General features: G+C 43.8%; 2 protein-coding genes and 1 long non-coding RNA gene across 4 annotated transcripts in view; 2 read left to right on the forward strand and 1 right to left on the reverse strand.

Annotated features, from left to right (window-relative positions):
* The window catches only part of RNF24 (ring finger protein 24), a 92,856-nt gene extending 76,270 nt beyond the window's left edge, over positions 1 to 16,586 (forward strand). For both annotated transcript variants that reach the window (XM_028828216.2, XM_028828218.2), the window contains 2 exons: positions 12,900 to 12,979; positions 13,779 to 16,586. In XM_028828216.2, coding sequence (XP_028684049.1) covers positions 12,900 to 12,979; positions 13,779 to 13,917 — 219 coding nt within the window. In that variant the 3' untranslated portion in view covers positions 13,918 to 16,586. The remainder of the gene's footprint in view (positions 1 to 12,899; positions 12,980 to 13,778) is intronic.
* On the forward strand, positions 209 to 5,377 carry LOC144332045 (uncharacterized). The gene is made up of 2 exons (XM_077951269.1): positions 209 to 450; positions 4,073 to 5,377. The coding sequence occupies exons 1-2, from the start codon at positions 349 to 351 to the stop codon at positions 4,370 to 4,372; spliced, it is 402 nt and encodes a 133-aa protein (XP_077807395.1). The 5' UTR covers positions 209 to 348; the 3' UTR covers positions 4,373 to 5,377.
* LOC144332047 (uncharacterized) lies at positions 5,621 to 14,117 on the reverse strand. The gene is made up of 2 exons (XR_013399752.1): positions 13,923 to 14,117; positions 5,621 to 5,922 (listed from the first exon to the last, which is right to left on the reverse strand). It is a non-coding gene; the product is annotated as an uncharacterized LOC144332047 (long non-coding RNA).
* Positions 16,587 to 17,953: the final 1,367 nt, after the last annotated feature.

Here is a 17,953-nt window from a genome sequence, read left to right on the forward strand (position 1 = left end):
CATTGAAATTCTTTTGCACCTTTTTCAAAAATCAAATAGCCATATTTTTTGTGACTGTATTTCTGGATTCTCCATTATATTCTCTGGATTTGTGTGTGTCTGTTTCTTCATCAGTACCACACTGTCTTGATTATTAATAGCTTTATAGTAAATCTTAAAATCAGGTAGTGTGATTCTTCCAACTTCATTCTTTTCCAAAATTGTTTTAGCTAGTCTGGTTCCTTTACCCTTCCATGTAAATTGTAGCATCAGCTCATCTGTATCTTTTTAAAAAAAAAAAAAAAAATCCTGCTGGGATTTATATTGCATTAAATCTATAAATGTGTTTGGAGAGAGCTGACCTTTACCATGGTGAGTATTTTGACCTGTGAATATATTATGTCTATTTATTTATTTATTTATTCATTTGAAGCTCTGTTGTTAGGTGTATACACATTAAATATCTTCTTGGTGAACTGACCCTTTTGTCAAAGTCTCTCGCTGGGCAGGGTGGCTCATGCCTGTAATCCCAGCACTTTGGGAGGCCAAGGCAGACGGATCACCTATGGTCAGGAGTTCAAGACCAGCCTGTCCAACATGGTGAAACCCCATCTCTACCAAAAATACAAAAATGAGCCAGGCATGGTGACAGACATCTGTAATCCCAGCTACTCGGGAGGCTAACGTAGGAGAATCGCTTGAACCTGGAGGTGAAAGTTGCAGTGAGCTGTGATCATGCCATTGCACACCAGCCTGGGCAACAAGAACAAAACTCCATCTCAAAAAAAAAAAAAAAGATCGGCTGGGCGCGGTGGCTCACGCCTGTAATCCCAGCACTTTGGGAGGCCAAGGCGGGCAGATCACGAGGTCAGGAGATTGAGACCATCCTGGCTAAAATGGTGAAACCCTGTCTCTACTAAAAAAAAATACAAAAAAATTAGCCAGGCATAGTGGCGGGTGCCTGTAGTCCCAGCTACTCGGGAGGCTGAGGCAGAAGAATGTAGTGAACCTGGGAGGTGGAGCTTGCAGTGAGCTGAGATCACACCACTGCACTCCAGCCTGGGCGACAGAGTGAGACTCCAGCTCAAAAAAAAAAGAAAAAAAAAAAATCTCCATCCCAGGTAAATTCCTTTGCTTTGAAATATTTATCCAGGCCAGGCGTGGTGGCTCACACCTGTAATCGCAGCACTTTGGGAGGCCGAGGCGGGTGGATCACAAGGTCAAGAGATCAAGACCATCCTGGCTAACATGGTGAAACCCCATCTCTACTAAAAATACAAAAAAATTAGCCAGGCAAGGTGGCGGGCACCTGTAGTCCCAGCTAGGGAGGCTGAGGCAGGAGAATGGCATGAACCTGGGAGGCAGAGCTTGCAGTGAGCTGAGATTGCGTCACTCCACTCCAGCCTGGGCAACAGAGTGAGTGAGACTCTGTCTCGAAAAATATATTGGCCAGGCGCAGTGGCTCACGCCTGTAATCCCAGCACTTTGGGAGGCCGAGGCAGGCAGATCACGAGGTCAGGAGATCGAGACCATCCTGGCTAACATGGTGAAACCCCATCTCTACTAAAAATACAAAAAATTAGCCGGGTGTGGCGGCAGGCACCTGTAGTCCCAGCTACTCGGGAGGCTGAGGCAGGAGAATGGCATGAACCCGGGAAGCGGAGCTTGCAGTGAGCCGACATCACGCCACTGCATTCCAGCCTGGGGAACAGAGCGAGACTCTGTCTCAAAAACAACAACAACAACAACAAATATATATATATATATATATATATATATATATATATATATATATATATATATGTGTCCAGGCCGGACACGGTGGTTCACACTTGTAATCCCAACTCTTTGGGAGGCTGAGGTGGGAGGATTGCTTGAGCCCAGGAGTCCAGTATCAGCCTGGGCAACACAGTGAGATCTCATCTCTATGAAAAAAAAAAAATTAACTGGGCCTGGTGGCACACATGTATAGTCCCAGCTACTTGGGAGGCTGAGGTGGGAGGATTGCTTGAGCCCAAGAGGTTTAGGCTGCAGTGAGCCAAGATTGTGCCACTGTACTCCAGCCTGGGTGACAGAGCAAGACCCTACCTCAAAAAAAAAAAAAAAAAAATGGAAATATTTTTCTGATGTTAATATAGCCACTCCAGCTTCCTTTTGATTGTTTGCATGGTATGTGTATTTCCACCTTTTTCTTTTCTTTTTTGAGATGGAGTCTCACTCTGCTGCCCAGGCTGGAGTGCAGTGGTACAATCTTGGCTCACTGCAACCTCCACCTCCTGGGTTCAAGCAGTTCTCCTGCCTCAGCCTCCTGAGTAGCTGGGATTACAGGCACCCACCACCACGCCCAGCTAATTTTTGTATTTTTAGTAGAGACGGGGTTTCACCTTATTGGCCAGGCTGGTCTTGAATTCCTGACCTTGTGATCCACCCGCCTTGACCTCCCAAAATGCTGGGATTATAGGCATGAGCCACCGTGCCTGGCCTCCTTTAGTAATTTTCTTAAAGCAGGTCTTCTGGCTATGAATTTTGTTAGTTTGCCTTCATCTGAGAATGTTTTTATTTCACCTTCATTCCTGAAGAATATTCTTGTATATGAACTCCAGGTTGACAGTTCTTATGCCTCTTCCTTCTGGCCCTCCATGATTTCTGATGAGAAATCAGGTCACTTGAATCATTCATCCCTTATCAGTAATGTATCACTTTCTCTGGCTGCTTTTAAGACTTTTTTCTTTTTCTTTAGTTTTCAGCAATTTATGATATGTCTGGGCATGGATTTATTTGGATTTATCCTATTTGCAGTTTACTCAGCTTCATGAATATATAGGTTTGACTTTTGCCAAGCATGGGAAGTTTTCAGCTATTATTTCTTTAAATGTTTTTTCTGCATTTCACTCTTTCTCTCTCCCAGAACTCCAGTGACACAAATGTTAGACCCTTTGTTGTTGTTACACAAGTCCTTGAGAATTTCTTTTCAGTAATTTTTCTCTGTTGTTTAGACTAATTTCCAATGTTCTGTCTTCTAGTTCACTGATTCTTTCCTCTATCCCCTCCATTCTGCTGTTGAGCCCATCCTTTAAGTTTTTTTATTGTGATTATTCTGTTTTAGTTCTAAAATTTTCATTTAGCTGCACATGATGGCTCTCGGCTGTAATCTTAACACTTTGGGAGACCAAGGCGGAAGGATTGCATGAGCTCAGGAGTTCAAGACCAGCCTGGGCAACATGGCGAAACCCCATCTCTACAAAAGAAAATACAAAAATTAGCCAGGTGTGGTGGTGTGCGCATGTAGTCTCAGCTACTCATGAGATGGGAGGATCATTTGAGCCTGGGAAGTCGAGGGTGTAATGAGCCAAGATTGTGCCACTGCAGTCTAGCCAGGGTGACAGAGCAAGACTCTGTCTCAAAAATACATATAAAATAAAATTTTCATTCACTTTGTCCTTATATCCTCTATACCTTTGCTAATAATATCTGTTTTAGCATTTATTTCAAGAGCATTCATGATTGCTCATTTGAGCATTGTTATAAAGACCTTAAACAAAAGACCTTTGTTGTATAATTCTGACATATGTGTCATCTCATTATTGGAGATGATTCATGTGGCAACACCCTGTGGCCCTGCTCTGCCCTGCTTTCTGTAGAAAAAGACTACACAAAGTAACTCTATTGGAGTGCCCCTTGTGTGGAGTGGCATTAAAGACATTGCTTCCTTATTCTTCTTTCTCCTCACCTCCTCATAGGCTCATCCCCTTCCTTTTGCTGCAGTGAGAAAGTGGCTCTGGCTATGTGAGTTCTGTTTTGTCCCTTTCTTATATAGGAGATTCAATCCACTTGGTCTTTCTAGGATTATTGATCAGTCTTCTTATAAATCACATTCCTACATTTATTTATTTATTTTGAGACAAGGGTCTTACTCTGTCACCCAGGCTGTAGTGCAGTGGCACAATCTCGGCTTACTGCAACCTCCGCCTCCGGGGTTCAAACGATTCTCCTGCCTCAACCTCCCAAGTAGCTGGGATTACAGGCATATACCACCATGCTTGGCTCATTTTTTATATTTTTAATGGAGACAGGGTTTCACCATGTTAGCCAGGCTGGTCACGAACTCCTGACCTCAGGCGATCCACCCACCTCAGCCTTCCAAAGTGCTGGGATTATAGGCATGAACCACCATGCCTGGCTCCTAAATTTATTTTTGAATCAGTATACAAATACCTGGAGTTCAGCTGAAGTTGGTCACAGATTAAAATTGTTAAAACATCTTTTAAAAATCCAAAGCATTTATAGGGAGCCAACAGTGTGCCAGACCCTCGAGATTGATTTGTCAGAGTATAGTCCCTCCCTTCCCTCCAGGAGCACAGATACCACAGGAGAGAAAGTCATTAGTCAGTGAGACAAGTACAGTCAGTAATGGGGCAAGCACGTGAGCACAGAAGGGCCACAGAAGCTGCCTGCTGTACTTCAGTTTGGAACAAGAAAGCCAAATTTATCCTGAGTGGCAAAACCATCTTTAAGTTGCTATACTAACTCTCAAGGATTCTAGCCTTAAATGACATCTCTGAACCAGAATTGCTGCCTCTGCAGACGATGTGATATCCTTATAAGTATTCAAGGAAAGGTACAATAATGAATGCCCACCACCACTGTCACAGAATGATTATCTAAAAAGAAAACTGGACGTGTGCAGTGGCCTCACAGCTGTAATCCCAGCACTTTAGGAGGCTCAGACAGGAGGATCGTTTGAGCCCAGGAGTTCAAGACCAGACTGCAACATAGTGAGACCTCTTCTCTACAAAAAATTTTAAAAATTAGCCAGGTGTGGTGGTGCATGCCTGTAGTCCCAACTACTCAGGAGGCTGAGGCAGGAGGATCGCTTGAGCTCAGAGGTCAAGGTTTCAGTGAGCCATGATCATGCCACTGCACTCCAGCCTGGGCAACAGTGTGAGAGGCTGTCTCTAAGATAGATAGATAGATAGATAGATAGATAGATAGATAGATAGATAGATAGATAAGAACCTGTCTCTAAGATAGATAGATAGATAGATAGATAGATAGATAGATAGATAGATAGATGAAAAAAGGCCGGGTGTGGTGGCTCATACCTATAATCCCAGCACTTTGGGAGGCTGAGGTGGGCGGATCACGAGGTCAAGAGATTGAGACCATCCTGGCCAACATGGGGAAACCCCGTCTCTACTAAAAATACAAAAAATTAGCTGGGCTTGGTGGTGGGCACCTGTAGTCCCAGCTACTCAGGAGGCTGAGGCAGGAGAATCGGTTGAACCTGGGAGGCAGAGGTTTCAGTGAGCCAAGATTGCGCCACTGCACTCCAGCCTGGCGACAGAGCAAGACTCCATCTCAATAAATGAATGAATGAATGAATGAATAGGGAAAAAAAAGAAAAGGAAAAGAACCATTTTGGCTGAATCACCTGAGCTATAGATCATTTTCATTGTGTGACACTGTCTTCCTCTCACCCTGACTCTCCACTCCTTAGTCTGTATCTGAGGTAAATTTATAGACTATGTCAACCACTTGGAAGTTATTAAATCCTTCCTACTTGGGCATTTTAGAGATCATACACTCTGTGAGTACTAGAAAATTGTGCCTGTTTCCAACACACATGCTGTAGTTAAAGTCATTTTTACCTAGGACTTGTTTTATTTATGGGTATAATAGTGTGATATACATGGAATCATGTACAAAAGGTGACAAGATTATCAAGATGTCTGCTTCTTCATATAATTAGGAGCAAGGGAACTAACACTTTGACAAATTTAGACAAGGTAAGTATTATTCCCTATTTTGCATTTGCAGATATTGAGGTTTAAGAAAGTTTACTAGCCAGGCACAGTGGTTTGTGCCTATAGTCCTAGTTATTCAGTAGGCTGAAGCAGGAGGATCACTTGCACCCTGGAGTCCAGCCCGGCAACATAGCAAGACCTGTCTCAAAAAAAAAAAAAAAAAAAAGTTAGAGAAAAAAAGAGAAGTTGAATAGAATGGGCAAGTCATCTAGCTTCTGTGTGTAGAATGGGGATGTTTGCATCTGGAACCATTACATCAGGATACCTCTACTGCCCCCACAGATGTGAAGCTTCTACTGTTCTCCAAGTTGCAAAAAATTACTTTTGAGTGACTTGACCCAGCTTTCTTCTGCCTTCTGGAGATCCCATTAAGTACCTTTCTGACTTTCAATATGTAAAACAAACTCAAGTATCTATAAACTGACCAATCAGTAAATGTCTGTTCTTAGCCTAGCTTCCAACAGGCCTGACATTATCATAGGACTCATTCTTTCACTTAAAAAAAAAAAAAAAAAGACAAGATAGGCTGGGCACAGTGGCTCACACCCGTAATCCCAGCACTTTGGAAGGCCAAAAGTGGGCAGATTGCCTGAGCCCAGGAGTTCAAGACCAGCCTTGGTAACATGGTGAAACCCCATCTCTACAAAAAATACAAAAATTAACCAGGAATGGCAGTGCCTGTCATCCCATCTATTCAGGAGGCTGAACTGGGAGGATCACCTGAGCCTGAGGAGGTCATGGCTGCAGTGAGCCATGATTGCACCACTGTACTCCAGCCTTGGCAACAGAGTGAGATTATTAAAAAAAAAAAAAAAAAAAAGACAAGAGTGTTGGGGAACACTTCCCAACTCATTTTTAAGAGGTTAGTATTACCCTGATAACAAACCCAGACAAAGATATTACAAAGAAAGAAAATGCCAAACCAGTATCTCTTATGAATATAAGTGTAAAAATCCTCAACAGAATATTAGCAAAGCAAATCCTACAGTATATAAAAAAAGATTATATACCATAATCAAATGGAACTTATCCCAGGAATGCAAGGTTGGTTCAACATAAGTAGATCAGTCAATGTGATACACCTTATTAATAGAATAAATGGGGGAAGAAAAGACATGGTCATCTCAGTAGATACAGTATAAGCCTTTGACAAAACCCAGCTTTCTTTCACGATAAAAGCATTCAATAATTCAATAAACCTAAAAATAGAGGGAACTTCCTCAGCCTGATAAAGGGCATCTGTAAAAAGCCCACAGCTAATATTATACTTAATGGTTGAAGACAAAGTTTTCCTTCTTAGACAAGGAAGAAGACAGGACTCCTGCTCTTATCAATTTTATCAACTTGTTACTCAAGGGTCTAGCCAGGGCAGTTAAGAAAAAATAATAAAAGGCATTCAGATGGGAAAGAAGTAAAACTGTCTATTTGCAGATGACATGACTTTATAAATATTATAGAATACTAAATTAAAAAAAAACTGAGAGGCTGAGTACGGTGGCTCATGCCTGTAATCCCAGCACTTTGGGAGGCCAAGGCGGGCAGATCACCTGAGGTCAAGAGTTCAAGACTAGCCTGGCCAACGTGGTGAAACCCCGACTTTACTAAAACACAAAAATTAGCCAGGCATGATGGTGGGTGCCTGTAATCCCAGCTACTCAGGAGGCTGAGATGGGAGAATCGCTTGAACCCAGGAGGCAGCGGTTGCAGTGAGCAGAGATCATGCCATTGCACTCCAGCCTGAGTGAGACTCTGTCTCAAAAAAAAAAAAAAAAGAAAAAGAAAAGAACAAAACAAAAAACTGTGAGAGCTAATAATGAGTTCAATAGGTTTCCTAGATATAAGATCAATATACAAAAACTAGTTAAACCTACACACTAGCAATTAAGAAAATTTCATTTGTGGCCAGGCATGGTGGCTCACACTTATAATCCCAGCACTTTGGGAGGCCGAGGAGAGCGGATCACCTGAGGTCGGGAGTTCGAGACCAACCTGACCAACATGGAGAAACCCTGTCTCTACTAAAAATACAAAATTAGCTCAGCATTGTGGTACATGCCTGTAATCCCAGCTACTCAGGAGGCTGAGGCAGGAGAATCGCTTGAACCCAGGAGGCAGAGGTTGCGGTGAGCTGGGATCACACCATTGCACTCCAGCATGGGCAACGAGCAAAACTCCATCTCAAAAAAAAAAAAAATTCATTTGTAATAGCATCAAAAATAATAAGATACCTAGGAATAAATTTAACAACAGAAGCTCAGATTTATATGCTGAAAACTATAAAACATTGAAAACACAATAAAACCTAAATAAATGGGATGACATCCCATGTTCATTGGTTAGAAAATTTAATATTGGTAAGCTGGCAGTAGTATCCAAAGTATTTACCAAATATCATCTTTTTCAAAATCCCATCTGCCCTTTTTAAGCACAAATTGACAAGCATATGAATTCTAAAATTCACATGGAAATGTAAAAGATCCAGAATAGCCAAAAGAATCTTGAAAAAGAAGAACAGAGTTAGAGAACTCACACCTCCCAATTTCAAAACTTACTATACAAAGCTACAGTATTTAATACAGCGTGACATAGGTATATTGATAGCTATATAGATCAGTGGAATAGAACTGCAAGTCCAAAAATAAATTCAAACATTTATGGTCAGTTGATTTTCAACAAGGGTGCCAAGACAATTCAGTGGGAAAAAAATAGTCTTTTCAATCAGTGGTGCTGGGACAACTGGATATCTACATGCAAAAGAATAAATTTAGACATCTACTTTATACTATATACAAAGATTGCTCAAAAGTTAAAGAACTAAATGTATCAGCTAATATTATAAAACACTCAGACATAAACATAGGTGAGCCCAGTGTCATGGCACATGCCTGTAATCCCAGCTCCTTGGGAGGCTGAGGGGGAAGCTCCCTTGAGTCCAGGAATTTGAGACCAGCCTGGGCAACATAGCAAGACTCTGTCTCTAAAAAACAAAAAGAAGAAATAAACATAGATGTATAAATCTTCATAGCTGTGGATTGGGCAGTGGTTCTTAGATATGACATCTAAAGCACAAGCAAGCTAAGAAAAAATAGTTAAACTTCATCAGGCCAGCCATGGCTCACTCCTATAATCCCAACATGTTGGGAGGCCAAGACGAGAAGATTGCTTGAGTGCAGGAGTTCGAGACCAGCCTGGGCAACATAGTGAGGAGACCTTGTCTGTACTTAAAAAAAAAAAAAAGTTATCTGGGTGTGGTGGTGTGTGCCTGTAGTCCCAGCTATTTGGGAGGTTGAGGCTTGAGGAGCTGGAGGATTGCTTGAGATCAGGAGATTGAGGCTGCAGTGAGCTATGATGGCACCACTGCACTCCAGCCTGGGTGACAGAGCAAGACTGTCTCAAAAAAAAAAAATTAAAAACTTTTGTGCTTCAAAGGACATTATCCTGAAAGTGAAGGCAACCCACAGGGAGAAACTATTCACAAGTCTTATATCTGATAAGGGTCTGGTATTTAAAATGTATAAAGAACTCTTAGAACTCAGTAATAAGCCTGCAAAATAAAAAGGTCTGCAAATATTTTCTCCCAGTCTTTTCATCCTAACGGGTCCTTTGCAGAAAGAAAGTTTTTTAATTTGATCAAGTCCAGTTTATCCATTTTTTCCTTTGATTGCTTTGCTTAGGTTGTGCTTTGGTTGTGTTTCTGCTTAGGTTGCCTATGTTTTTAATGTCTATGAATGTGCAGTGCTCTAACATCATTTGTTGAAAAGGCTTTCTTTCTGCCATTGAAATGCTTTTTGCACCTTTGTCAAAATTAGTTGGCTCTCTGATACGGGAGTTCAGTCTAAAATATATAAAGAACTCTTACCACTTAATAATAAAAAGAAAAATAAGCCAACTAATAAATTGACAAAGGACTTAATAGGCATTTCTCCATCGAAGATATGTGGTGGTCAATAAGCATGGCATCATTAGTCATTAAGGAAATGACCCATTTACACCCATTAAGATAACTATAGTAAAAAAAGACAAGAATAAGTATTGGTGATGATATGGAGAAATTACAACCCACACGTACTGCTGATAGGAATGAAATGGTACAGCTACTTTGGAAATCAGTTTTGTAGCTCCTCAAAAAGGTAAACATAGAGTTACTATATGACCCAGCAATTCCACTTCTTGATACATACCCAAAAGAATGTAAACAAGTACTCAGCCAGATAGTTATACACCAGTGTTTATAGCAGCATTGTCCACAATAGCCAAAAGGTAGAAACAACCCAAGTGGCAATCAACACTTTTTTTTTATTGTTTACCCAATAAATGGGTAAACAAAATGCATTACATACATACAATGGAATATTATTCAGCCACGAAAATGAATGAAGTACTGATATATGTTACAATGTAGATGAACCTTGAAGACATTATGCTAAGGGAAAGAAGCCAGACACGAAAGATTACATATTGTATGGTTCCATTTATATGAAATGTCCAGAGTAGACAAATCCATCAATAAAGAAAGTAGATTAGCGGTTGGTTGCCAGAGATTGGAGAAAGGGGAGAATGGGGAGTGACTGCCTATGAATATGGGCTTTTTTGGGGGGTGGGGGTGGCATTTGATGCAAATGTTCTGGAATTAGATTGTAAAGATGGCTGCACAAATCTATACCTAAAACCTGCGAATTGTAATATTACTTAAAGGAGTGAATATTATAGTACATTAATTGTATCTCAATTTTTTAATGGTGATGGGAAGTCACACTGGAGAAACAATCTCATTGAATACTGGAAATGAAAGTTTATTTGCAAAATATCTGTAAAGGAAAGTTGTAAAATGAGTTTGGCTCTCAGGGAACTTCTAGGAAGTCATCTGAGGCTTTTCTCTTTTTGTGATTGCCATTGACTTTGGCCACCTTTAGCATTTAACGTGTCGGAGTTTATCTTGTTTTTTCTCAGGTGGCTATAGTTTTAGGATTTGTTTATTCAGAACATAATAGCACATTATACCATTAATAGTAACTCCATTTTAGGGCTGGGCATGGTGGCTCATGACGGTAATCCCAGCACTTTGGGAGGCTGAGGCAGGCAGATCACAAGGTCAAGAGATCAAGACCATCCTGACCAACATGGTGAAACCCCGTCTCTACTAAAAATATAAAAAATTAGCTGTGTATGGTTGGCGTGCGCCTGTAGTCCCAGCTACTCAGGAGTCTGAGGCAGAAGAATCACTTGAACTCAGGAGGCGGAGGTTGCAGTGAGCTGAGATCACACCACTGCACTCCAGCCTGGCGACAGAGCAAGACTCCATTTCCAAAAGAAAAAAAAAAAGAAAAGAAACAAACTCCATTTTGGAAAGACTACTAATCTAATTTTGGGTCCTGGAAAAATAAGTAAATAAAAATAAGCAACTCATCCAACCTGTGCGTCAATAGGATCAGTGCTAAATCTCCAGAGGACAGTCCTGACCCTGTTTCGGAAGGTGGGGCTGAGAGGAAAACTGGCTGTTGAAGGCCAGAGGGCCAATCACACAGTCTAGGAGATGGGAGCATCATTCCCTCTTTACAGGTGGGAAGCTGAGGCCCAAAAAGATACCACTAGGCTGAAACTGCTGGATTCTTACCTTTACCAAAGCACAGCTTATTCTCAACCTCCCTTCAGAAAACAAAAATGGGCTTGAAAACAGTACTTCCATTATAAAATGTAGACATCAATAAAAACAACTGGCATTGGTAGACCGCCTTACTGTATGTATCCTTAGCCCTGCCCTCCAAGCTGAGCTGATGACAGCCCTGTGTGGGGTGGGGCAGGTCATGTCCTTATTGTACAAATGAAGGAACAGAGCTCTGTGAGGAATCTTGAGGGCAGAGGCCACACAGCTAGTGTGTCTGAGCCAAGGCCAGCCACCTATCCTGCTCTCCTCCCTGCTCCCCTGCCATCTTGGTAGGGATGCTGAGTCCAACAGAGCACAGTTATCCATTCTCCTCCTCCTGTGAAGATCCTGTCTGTCGTACACACAAGGCCCTGAAAGCTACCTCAGCAAGGATGTTTAAAAACCAACATGGCACTGTTCACTGGGCACCAAGAGCCACATGTCCTGCCTAGATGATGTTATATAACCTAAGAAGACTGGGTTACGTGTTATAGGTTAAGAAACCAGTGACAGCAAAGCCATCAACAGTCCAGGCTAGAAATGGTGATGGCCTGAACTGGGATCCTTGGGAATGGACAGGGAAGCAAGTAGGGAGGAAGGAGTTCAACCACTGGGCAGGAGAAAGAAATGGCACAGTAGCACATTAGTGCAACAGAGCTGGGTCCCCAGCCAGGCCTGGCCACTCTCCAACTAAATGGCCTCAAGCAACATTATTTTCCTGAGCTTCTGTTTACTCATCTGTAAAATGGGTCAGTGTGGTGACACGTGGTATCCACGGGCCCTGGTGAATGCCCAGGAAACAGTGTTGGAACCCAGCCCCTGGGTACGAAGGCAAAGGCCTCTCTCCAAGCCATGGAGACTAATCATCGCCTGAGAGCAGTCCTGGTCCCATCTGCACATGTTCAAGAGTTAACTGAGTCTTCAGTAACTTTTTATATGACAAAGACACTGACAGAGGGACAATGCCAAAGTGGGAGGCCCCAGGAACTATAAATAGCGTGTTACTGCAAGCTGTACCACAAAAACAGGAGAAAAGATTGCCAGGCCTTGAGCAGTCCCTTTCAGTGAGTGCTTGGGAGCCAGGCTGTGCTGCTGACAAGGTGGAGAACCCAGGGAGCCTCAGTCCTTTGGCACACCAGGAAAGGGACAGCAGGTTAAGCTGGCAGATGTGAGAGTAACCCTCCCTCAGTCCCACACTTCTGATGCACTGAAGTAAAGGCAGCTGCCTCTTGCTTTCTGTCTTCTCCCATCTGCCCACCTCCTTGAAGATGTGGGACAGGAAGAGCAGGAGACTCATCTATTTGGGCCTGTTTCTTTTCATTCATTTATTCATTCCTTTTTTTTTTTTTTTTTTTAAGATAAGAGTCTCATGAGTCCCTTCAAATGGTTGAGCCTTAGGAGCCTGCACTCTACTTTGTACCTGGGAGGGTACTTAACAGACACTTGGCTTCATTTGTGCATTTGTCTTTCAGCTCTGTGCAGTGTGCCTAGAAGACTTCAAGCCTCGAGATGAGTTGGGGATTTGCCCATGTAAGCACGCCTTCCACAGAAAGTGAGTATTGGTATGGAATTGTTTAATGGGACCCGAGTTTGAGGCACATCGACCAACTTCTTTTGGGTTTTAGGGCAGTGCCAGACAAGCTTGATGGCTTCATGATTGGTCTGTAATGCAGAAAGCTGACAGCACCCTACAGGCGGAATGTGTGTGTGTGTGCGTGACATTAGGAGACAGCAGAGTGGTGGAACGTGACCACCACGTCAGAACTATGGGCAGAGAGCCAAATGGGTCTACAGTTGGAGCCCAAGCAATAAACAGCTATTTAGCTGGAACTTTCCAGTGAGAGCCTCCATCTCCTAAAAACTTACTTAAATCAAAACCATAGTTATTTACAATCAAAATAAATGAAGTCTGGATATAAATGGTAGTGTGGGGCCCTCTCCTCCCACTTCCTGCAGACATATTAATATTTCTCATTCTCTTACAACTTTTTGTTTTGTATTTCTGTTAGAAAATTTTATTTTCCTACTTCTTATGTCCCTCCTCAGTGTACTTTGTTCTTGTAAGGAGTCATGGGCAACTGAGGGTATCACATACTATCTGTGGCTTCACACGTGGAAGATGGGAGGCTCTAGAAGGAGGAGGGGATTGCTGACCCCTTGGCCTCTCCCCTCTCCTTCCCTCTGTCTCTTCCCCCTCTCCAGGGGGTGACATCCATTCACCACCTAGTAGGGGAGCTCCTTGGACCATACAGTAGACATTGTCCGGGTGACAGATATGGAGATGTTCAGCAAAACAGCCGTGCCATGAGCATAGGACTGATGTCTTCCCCCTGTGGTGTCTCCTTCTGCAGGTGCCTTATTAAGTGGCTGGAGGTTCGTAAAGTATGTCCCTTGTGCAACATGCCAGTTCTACAGCTGGCCCAATTGCATAGTAAGCAGGACCGTGGACCCCCTCAGGGGCCCCTTCCTGGGGCAGAGAACATTGTATAGCTTACCACAAGGATCAGACTGTTGCTGGACACGACATCCGTGTGGAGCCAGGAGGAACACAAGCGGTGTCTGTATTGGCTGCTCTCTACCTAGGACACCAGCTGCCACTTCTTTTGCCTCATGAAGAACTCTTGGGCCAGCCAAGCTGGGAACCTGGGTGTCTGGGTCTTGTGACAACCAAAGCACTTTGACACTACCCCCTGCCGAGAGAAGAGGAGTGGATGAGCCTGCGGGTTTGCCTCAAGAAACTTCATGAGGGTCTCTTACTAACTCCATTACACTCTCTCTCCTGGAGTCTCATCTCCATGTCAAGCAGGAGGGTAAAGAAGGGAACTAAGAGCAGGTCTTTAAAGCCACACCCCCACCTGCGGATGGATGGGTTTCTATATGGGCCATGCAGGCCTTTGTAGCAGCAAATCCTTCCAGCAGCCCTTGAGCCAAGTAAAACCAGCACAACCAGCCGCCAGTGGTCGGTGAGGCAGTGCCCACAAGGCTCATATTATATTCCTTTGATAAGGCCATCTTGGAATCCAAGGGCTTTGAGTAGCAGTGTCCCTCACCACCCATTTCCCCCTCAGGATTACAACACCTGCTATCAAATCATCTAAGCTGAAAACATTAGATGCACTTGGAAAGGCCTAGTCAGAAGCCATTTCCTCTTATCATTTCCCTCTCCTATGCACCAGTGAGGCCCATCCAGAGCCCCAGCAGGGGGTGGGCCCTGAGTCCACACTGTCCCTGAGTGATCCAGGAGGCTGCCCACATCCCCACATGTGCACTGTGGTTCCAGTGTAGCTGCTGTGGGCCCACTGCCACCGCCTCAGGAGGGAGCCACTGGGAACCCCTTGAGTGGCTCCAAAGAGCAGTGGCTTTTTGAGAATGGCCCATACTACTGGCCAAGCTGGATGAAGGGGATGCCGACCCCTTGGCCTCTCCCACTCCTCCTTCCATCTCTTCCGTCTCTTGCCCTCTCTCTCTTTCTACTTCAGGAAAAAAAAAAAAAAAAAAAAAAATGCTTGTCATTCACTTTTTAACACTTTATCCCAAATAAGGTCCCTGTGTAATTCTGCAGCTGGTGATCCATTTGGAATTGTAAATAATTTCAGGAAGCTCCTGCAGGCTGTCCACCGTTGGTGTGTGCCTCAGTATTTGGACTTGCGAAAGTGAAAGTGTCTTTACAGGAGAGAAACGCATGCTGCTCTTTAGCTCTTTCTGTCCAACTTTTCTAGAACTGACTCAGAGTCCATTAGGATTTGTGAATATTGTATAAATTAGCTATGGAAAGCAGCAGGTCAGATGGAAAATTCTTTTCCACAGCCCTGCTCTCCACCTCCCTCCATCTTAGGAGCGCCTGCCTCAATTCCTCATCAACTGCTTTGTTCCACTCCATCCCATAGATGTGAGTAGGGGAAGTTTTTCATTAGGAATACAGTCTGCGTGACATGGAGAATGGATGGAGGGAGCTTCGCTACTCTGCTCTTGGCATGACTCCAGGATTTTTTTCTGGAATCCAACCTGTGTCCTCTTAGGAGAGGGAACCTGTCTTTGGCTCAGATGGCTGGGGTCAGATGAGGAGGAAAATTTCCATTAGTCTAGAAAAGTGCTGGACAGAATCCAGTTTGGAAAATTACAAATCCAGTTGGTCAAAATAGGCCATTTCCTATGTGTGACCTATTCGTGGTATGCCAACTGGACTGCTTCCTAAACAGGACAAGGAAAGTGAGGAATATTTTTATATGAAAGCCTTAGCCTGTCTGGCACCCATGAAAAGAACTATGTATGCACTCCTACTTTCACCGTCTTTTTGCATTCTCTATTTGTAGCACGATAGAATTGAATGCTGCAAGACACCCCGTTTATAGTGAGCTGTTTTCAGTGACCAATGTCAGAAGGAGGCTTGCTTCTGGACTAGCCTCACTAATTACCAGCAGCTACCATTTTCCATGGAATGGCCTTGGGACAGATGTCACTTCTCCGTTATGTTGCTCTAATAGGAAAGAGAATTTTTTTCCCCCAAAGGAGGAATTTCCTATGATCAGTACTGCAAATTATTGCTGCTCACAGCTTTTGCAGGATTCTAGTCTTTCAGTTGCAGCCTTTTTCTGTCCCTGTGCATCAGTACTAACAAAAGACAGCCTCACCAAGTCCGTGTATTTGAACAGAGGCAAGTTAATTCAGCCCCCTGTGTCAGAGCCACAGGCATGTTGAGGGGGCTGACACGTAGCACTGGACCAGGGCGCAAAGCCCAGATAGTTCCAGCCGTAAGAGGAAAGCACAAGAATGTCTGCAGTCTGCACTCGGCACCATCTTGGGTCTGCTTTGCCTGGATGAGGGACCACTAACAACCTTCTCAGCACATGTGAATGTGGAGTGATTTCAAAATGCATTCATTCTGCTAGGACTGGGCTGGAAGCTGGAACAGTGAGAGTACTTTTTCTGCTCGTAGTCACCTCCCTTTCTCAGCGTGACATCCTCCTGCAGCAAGCCTAGTATCACTAACAGTAGTTCCTGCGACTCTTAGCCACATAACCTGAATATTTGCTCCCTGCATCTGGGTCCTCCACCAGGGCGGGCCTGTGCATCTGCATTGCTGTACATGCAAATAGAAGGCCTTTTAATTTACATCCTCCTTTAATTCTGATTAAAATCGCAGGGTTTTTTGTTTGAAAGACAATCCTTTTTTTTTTTTTTTTAAAGAATGAGTTAGGGACCCCTTTATACTCTCTTAGCTAAACACTCTAACCCCATGGTAAAGTCACCCTTTCCACATCTATCTTCAGGAGTTGCTGGGACTTGTTACTGCGTAGATGCGTGGGGATTCTGGTCTGCTCTTGGACCACTGGCTGGTATCCTTTGTGTGTTTCTTAAGCAGCTCAAAGATAGAATGTTGCTGGTCTGCTGTGGGTTAGTGGAGCATAACTCAGCCCCAACTGGACTCCATGGGTGGCTGAATCAGTAGTAGTTGCTAGGGAGACATTTGAATTCAGCTGGCTTCAGAAACGGAACAAAACCAGCCTGACTTGATTCCTGGTTGGGTCGGTATCAGACACTAGGAAGTTGACATCTGCTTTTCTTTGCCACTTGTGATTTGGTTAGGCCTGTCCCTGGCAGATGAGGTCCTTGGAGCCTGTGCTTGCCTAGCCAGGGAAGGCAGGACAGAAATGGCCAAATAGGGGCAGGTGACCTCTGGGAAGGTCTGAGCTGAGGGATACAGGGGACCTCCCACCATTACCGGATACCCTGTTCTTGACAAGAAGATCCTTTTCCCCAGTGCCAAGCCCCTTGGATCCATCAGAGGAATAGCCTTGGGCCTTGTCCTTTTCACAACCCCACTTCAAAATCATGTCATCTCCATGGCCTGATCCTGCTCTAAGCTACTTTGAACAAGTAGGAATTATTTTTCTGAGAGGCTTTTTGGGAATTATGAAATCCATTCTGGGCGGTATCCCCAGAGCTCTAGGCAGAGTGCTGAGAGTGATGGAATTGCCTCTTGCCACTCACTAGCCTCAGGCCTTTCTGCAGGTTAGCCTCTGAGTCTCTTTTTCCTTATCTACCACCCAGGTATTGTAATAACACCCCTGGCACCTCTTGTGAGGGTTAGCTGGTGCCCAGAGCCTGGTGGGCAGCAGGTCTGGTGTCATGGGGGCTGCTGATGCCACATAACATTATCTGGGTCACATGGGCTCCTCTGCTGTCATGATAGGAATAGAACCTCAGCCAAAAAGCCTCCTGAGCTGTAGGGGCTTTCCCTGAGGCCCAGGTTCACCTGGCCCCTTTCTTCCTTGGTCATCTCTGCCTTTGCCCACAGTGAACTCTGACTTGGTTGTTCAGTGCTGTGTATTCCTTTCTTAATGTTTTGAATAGGTAGTCCATTCACGTGGTTCACAAATCATAAAGTAGTTAAAAGCCTTTCTTGAGTTCCTGATGCCCAGCAAGCTCAGCTTCTCACTCCATGAGTACTTACTCTTAGTTTGTTCCTTGGGTATCCTTCCAGAGATCATTTATGCATGTACACACATGTGTATATGTGTGTGTA

The sequence above is a fragment of the Macaca mulatta genome, chromosome 10 (genome assembly GCF_049350105.2).
Source record: "Macaca mulatta isolate MMU2019108-1 chromosome 10, T2T-MMU8v2.0, whole genome shotgun sequence".
Classification (NCBI taxonomy): domain Eukaryota; kingdom Metazoa; phylum Chordata; class Mammalia; order Primates; family Cercopithecidae; genus Macaca; species Macaca mulatta.

What these genes read in the sequence shown, in the direction of transcription:
- LOC144332045 (XM_077951269.1), top strand. Translation starts at nt 349, where the DNA reads ATGGTGAGTATTTTGACCTGTGAATATATTATGTCTATTTATTTATTT. An exon ending in ACACATTAAATATCTTCTTG is followed by an intron (nt 451 to 4,072) that starts GTGAACTGACCC and finishes CATGTTAGCCAG; the next exon opens with GCTGGTCACGAACTCCTGAC.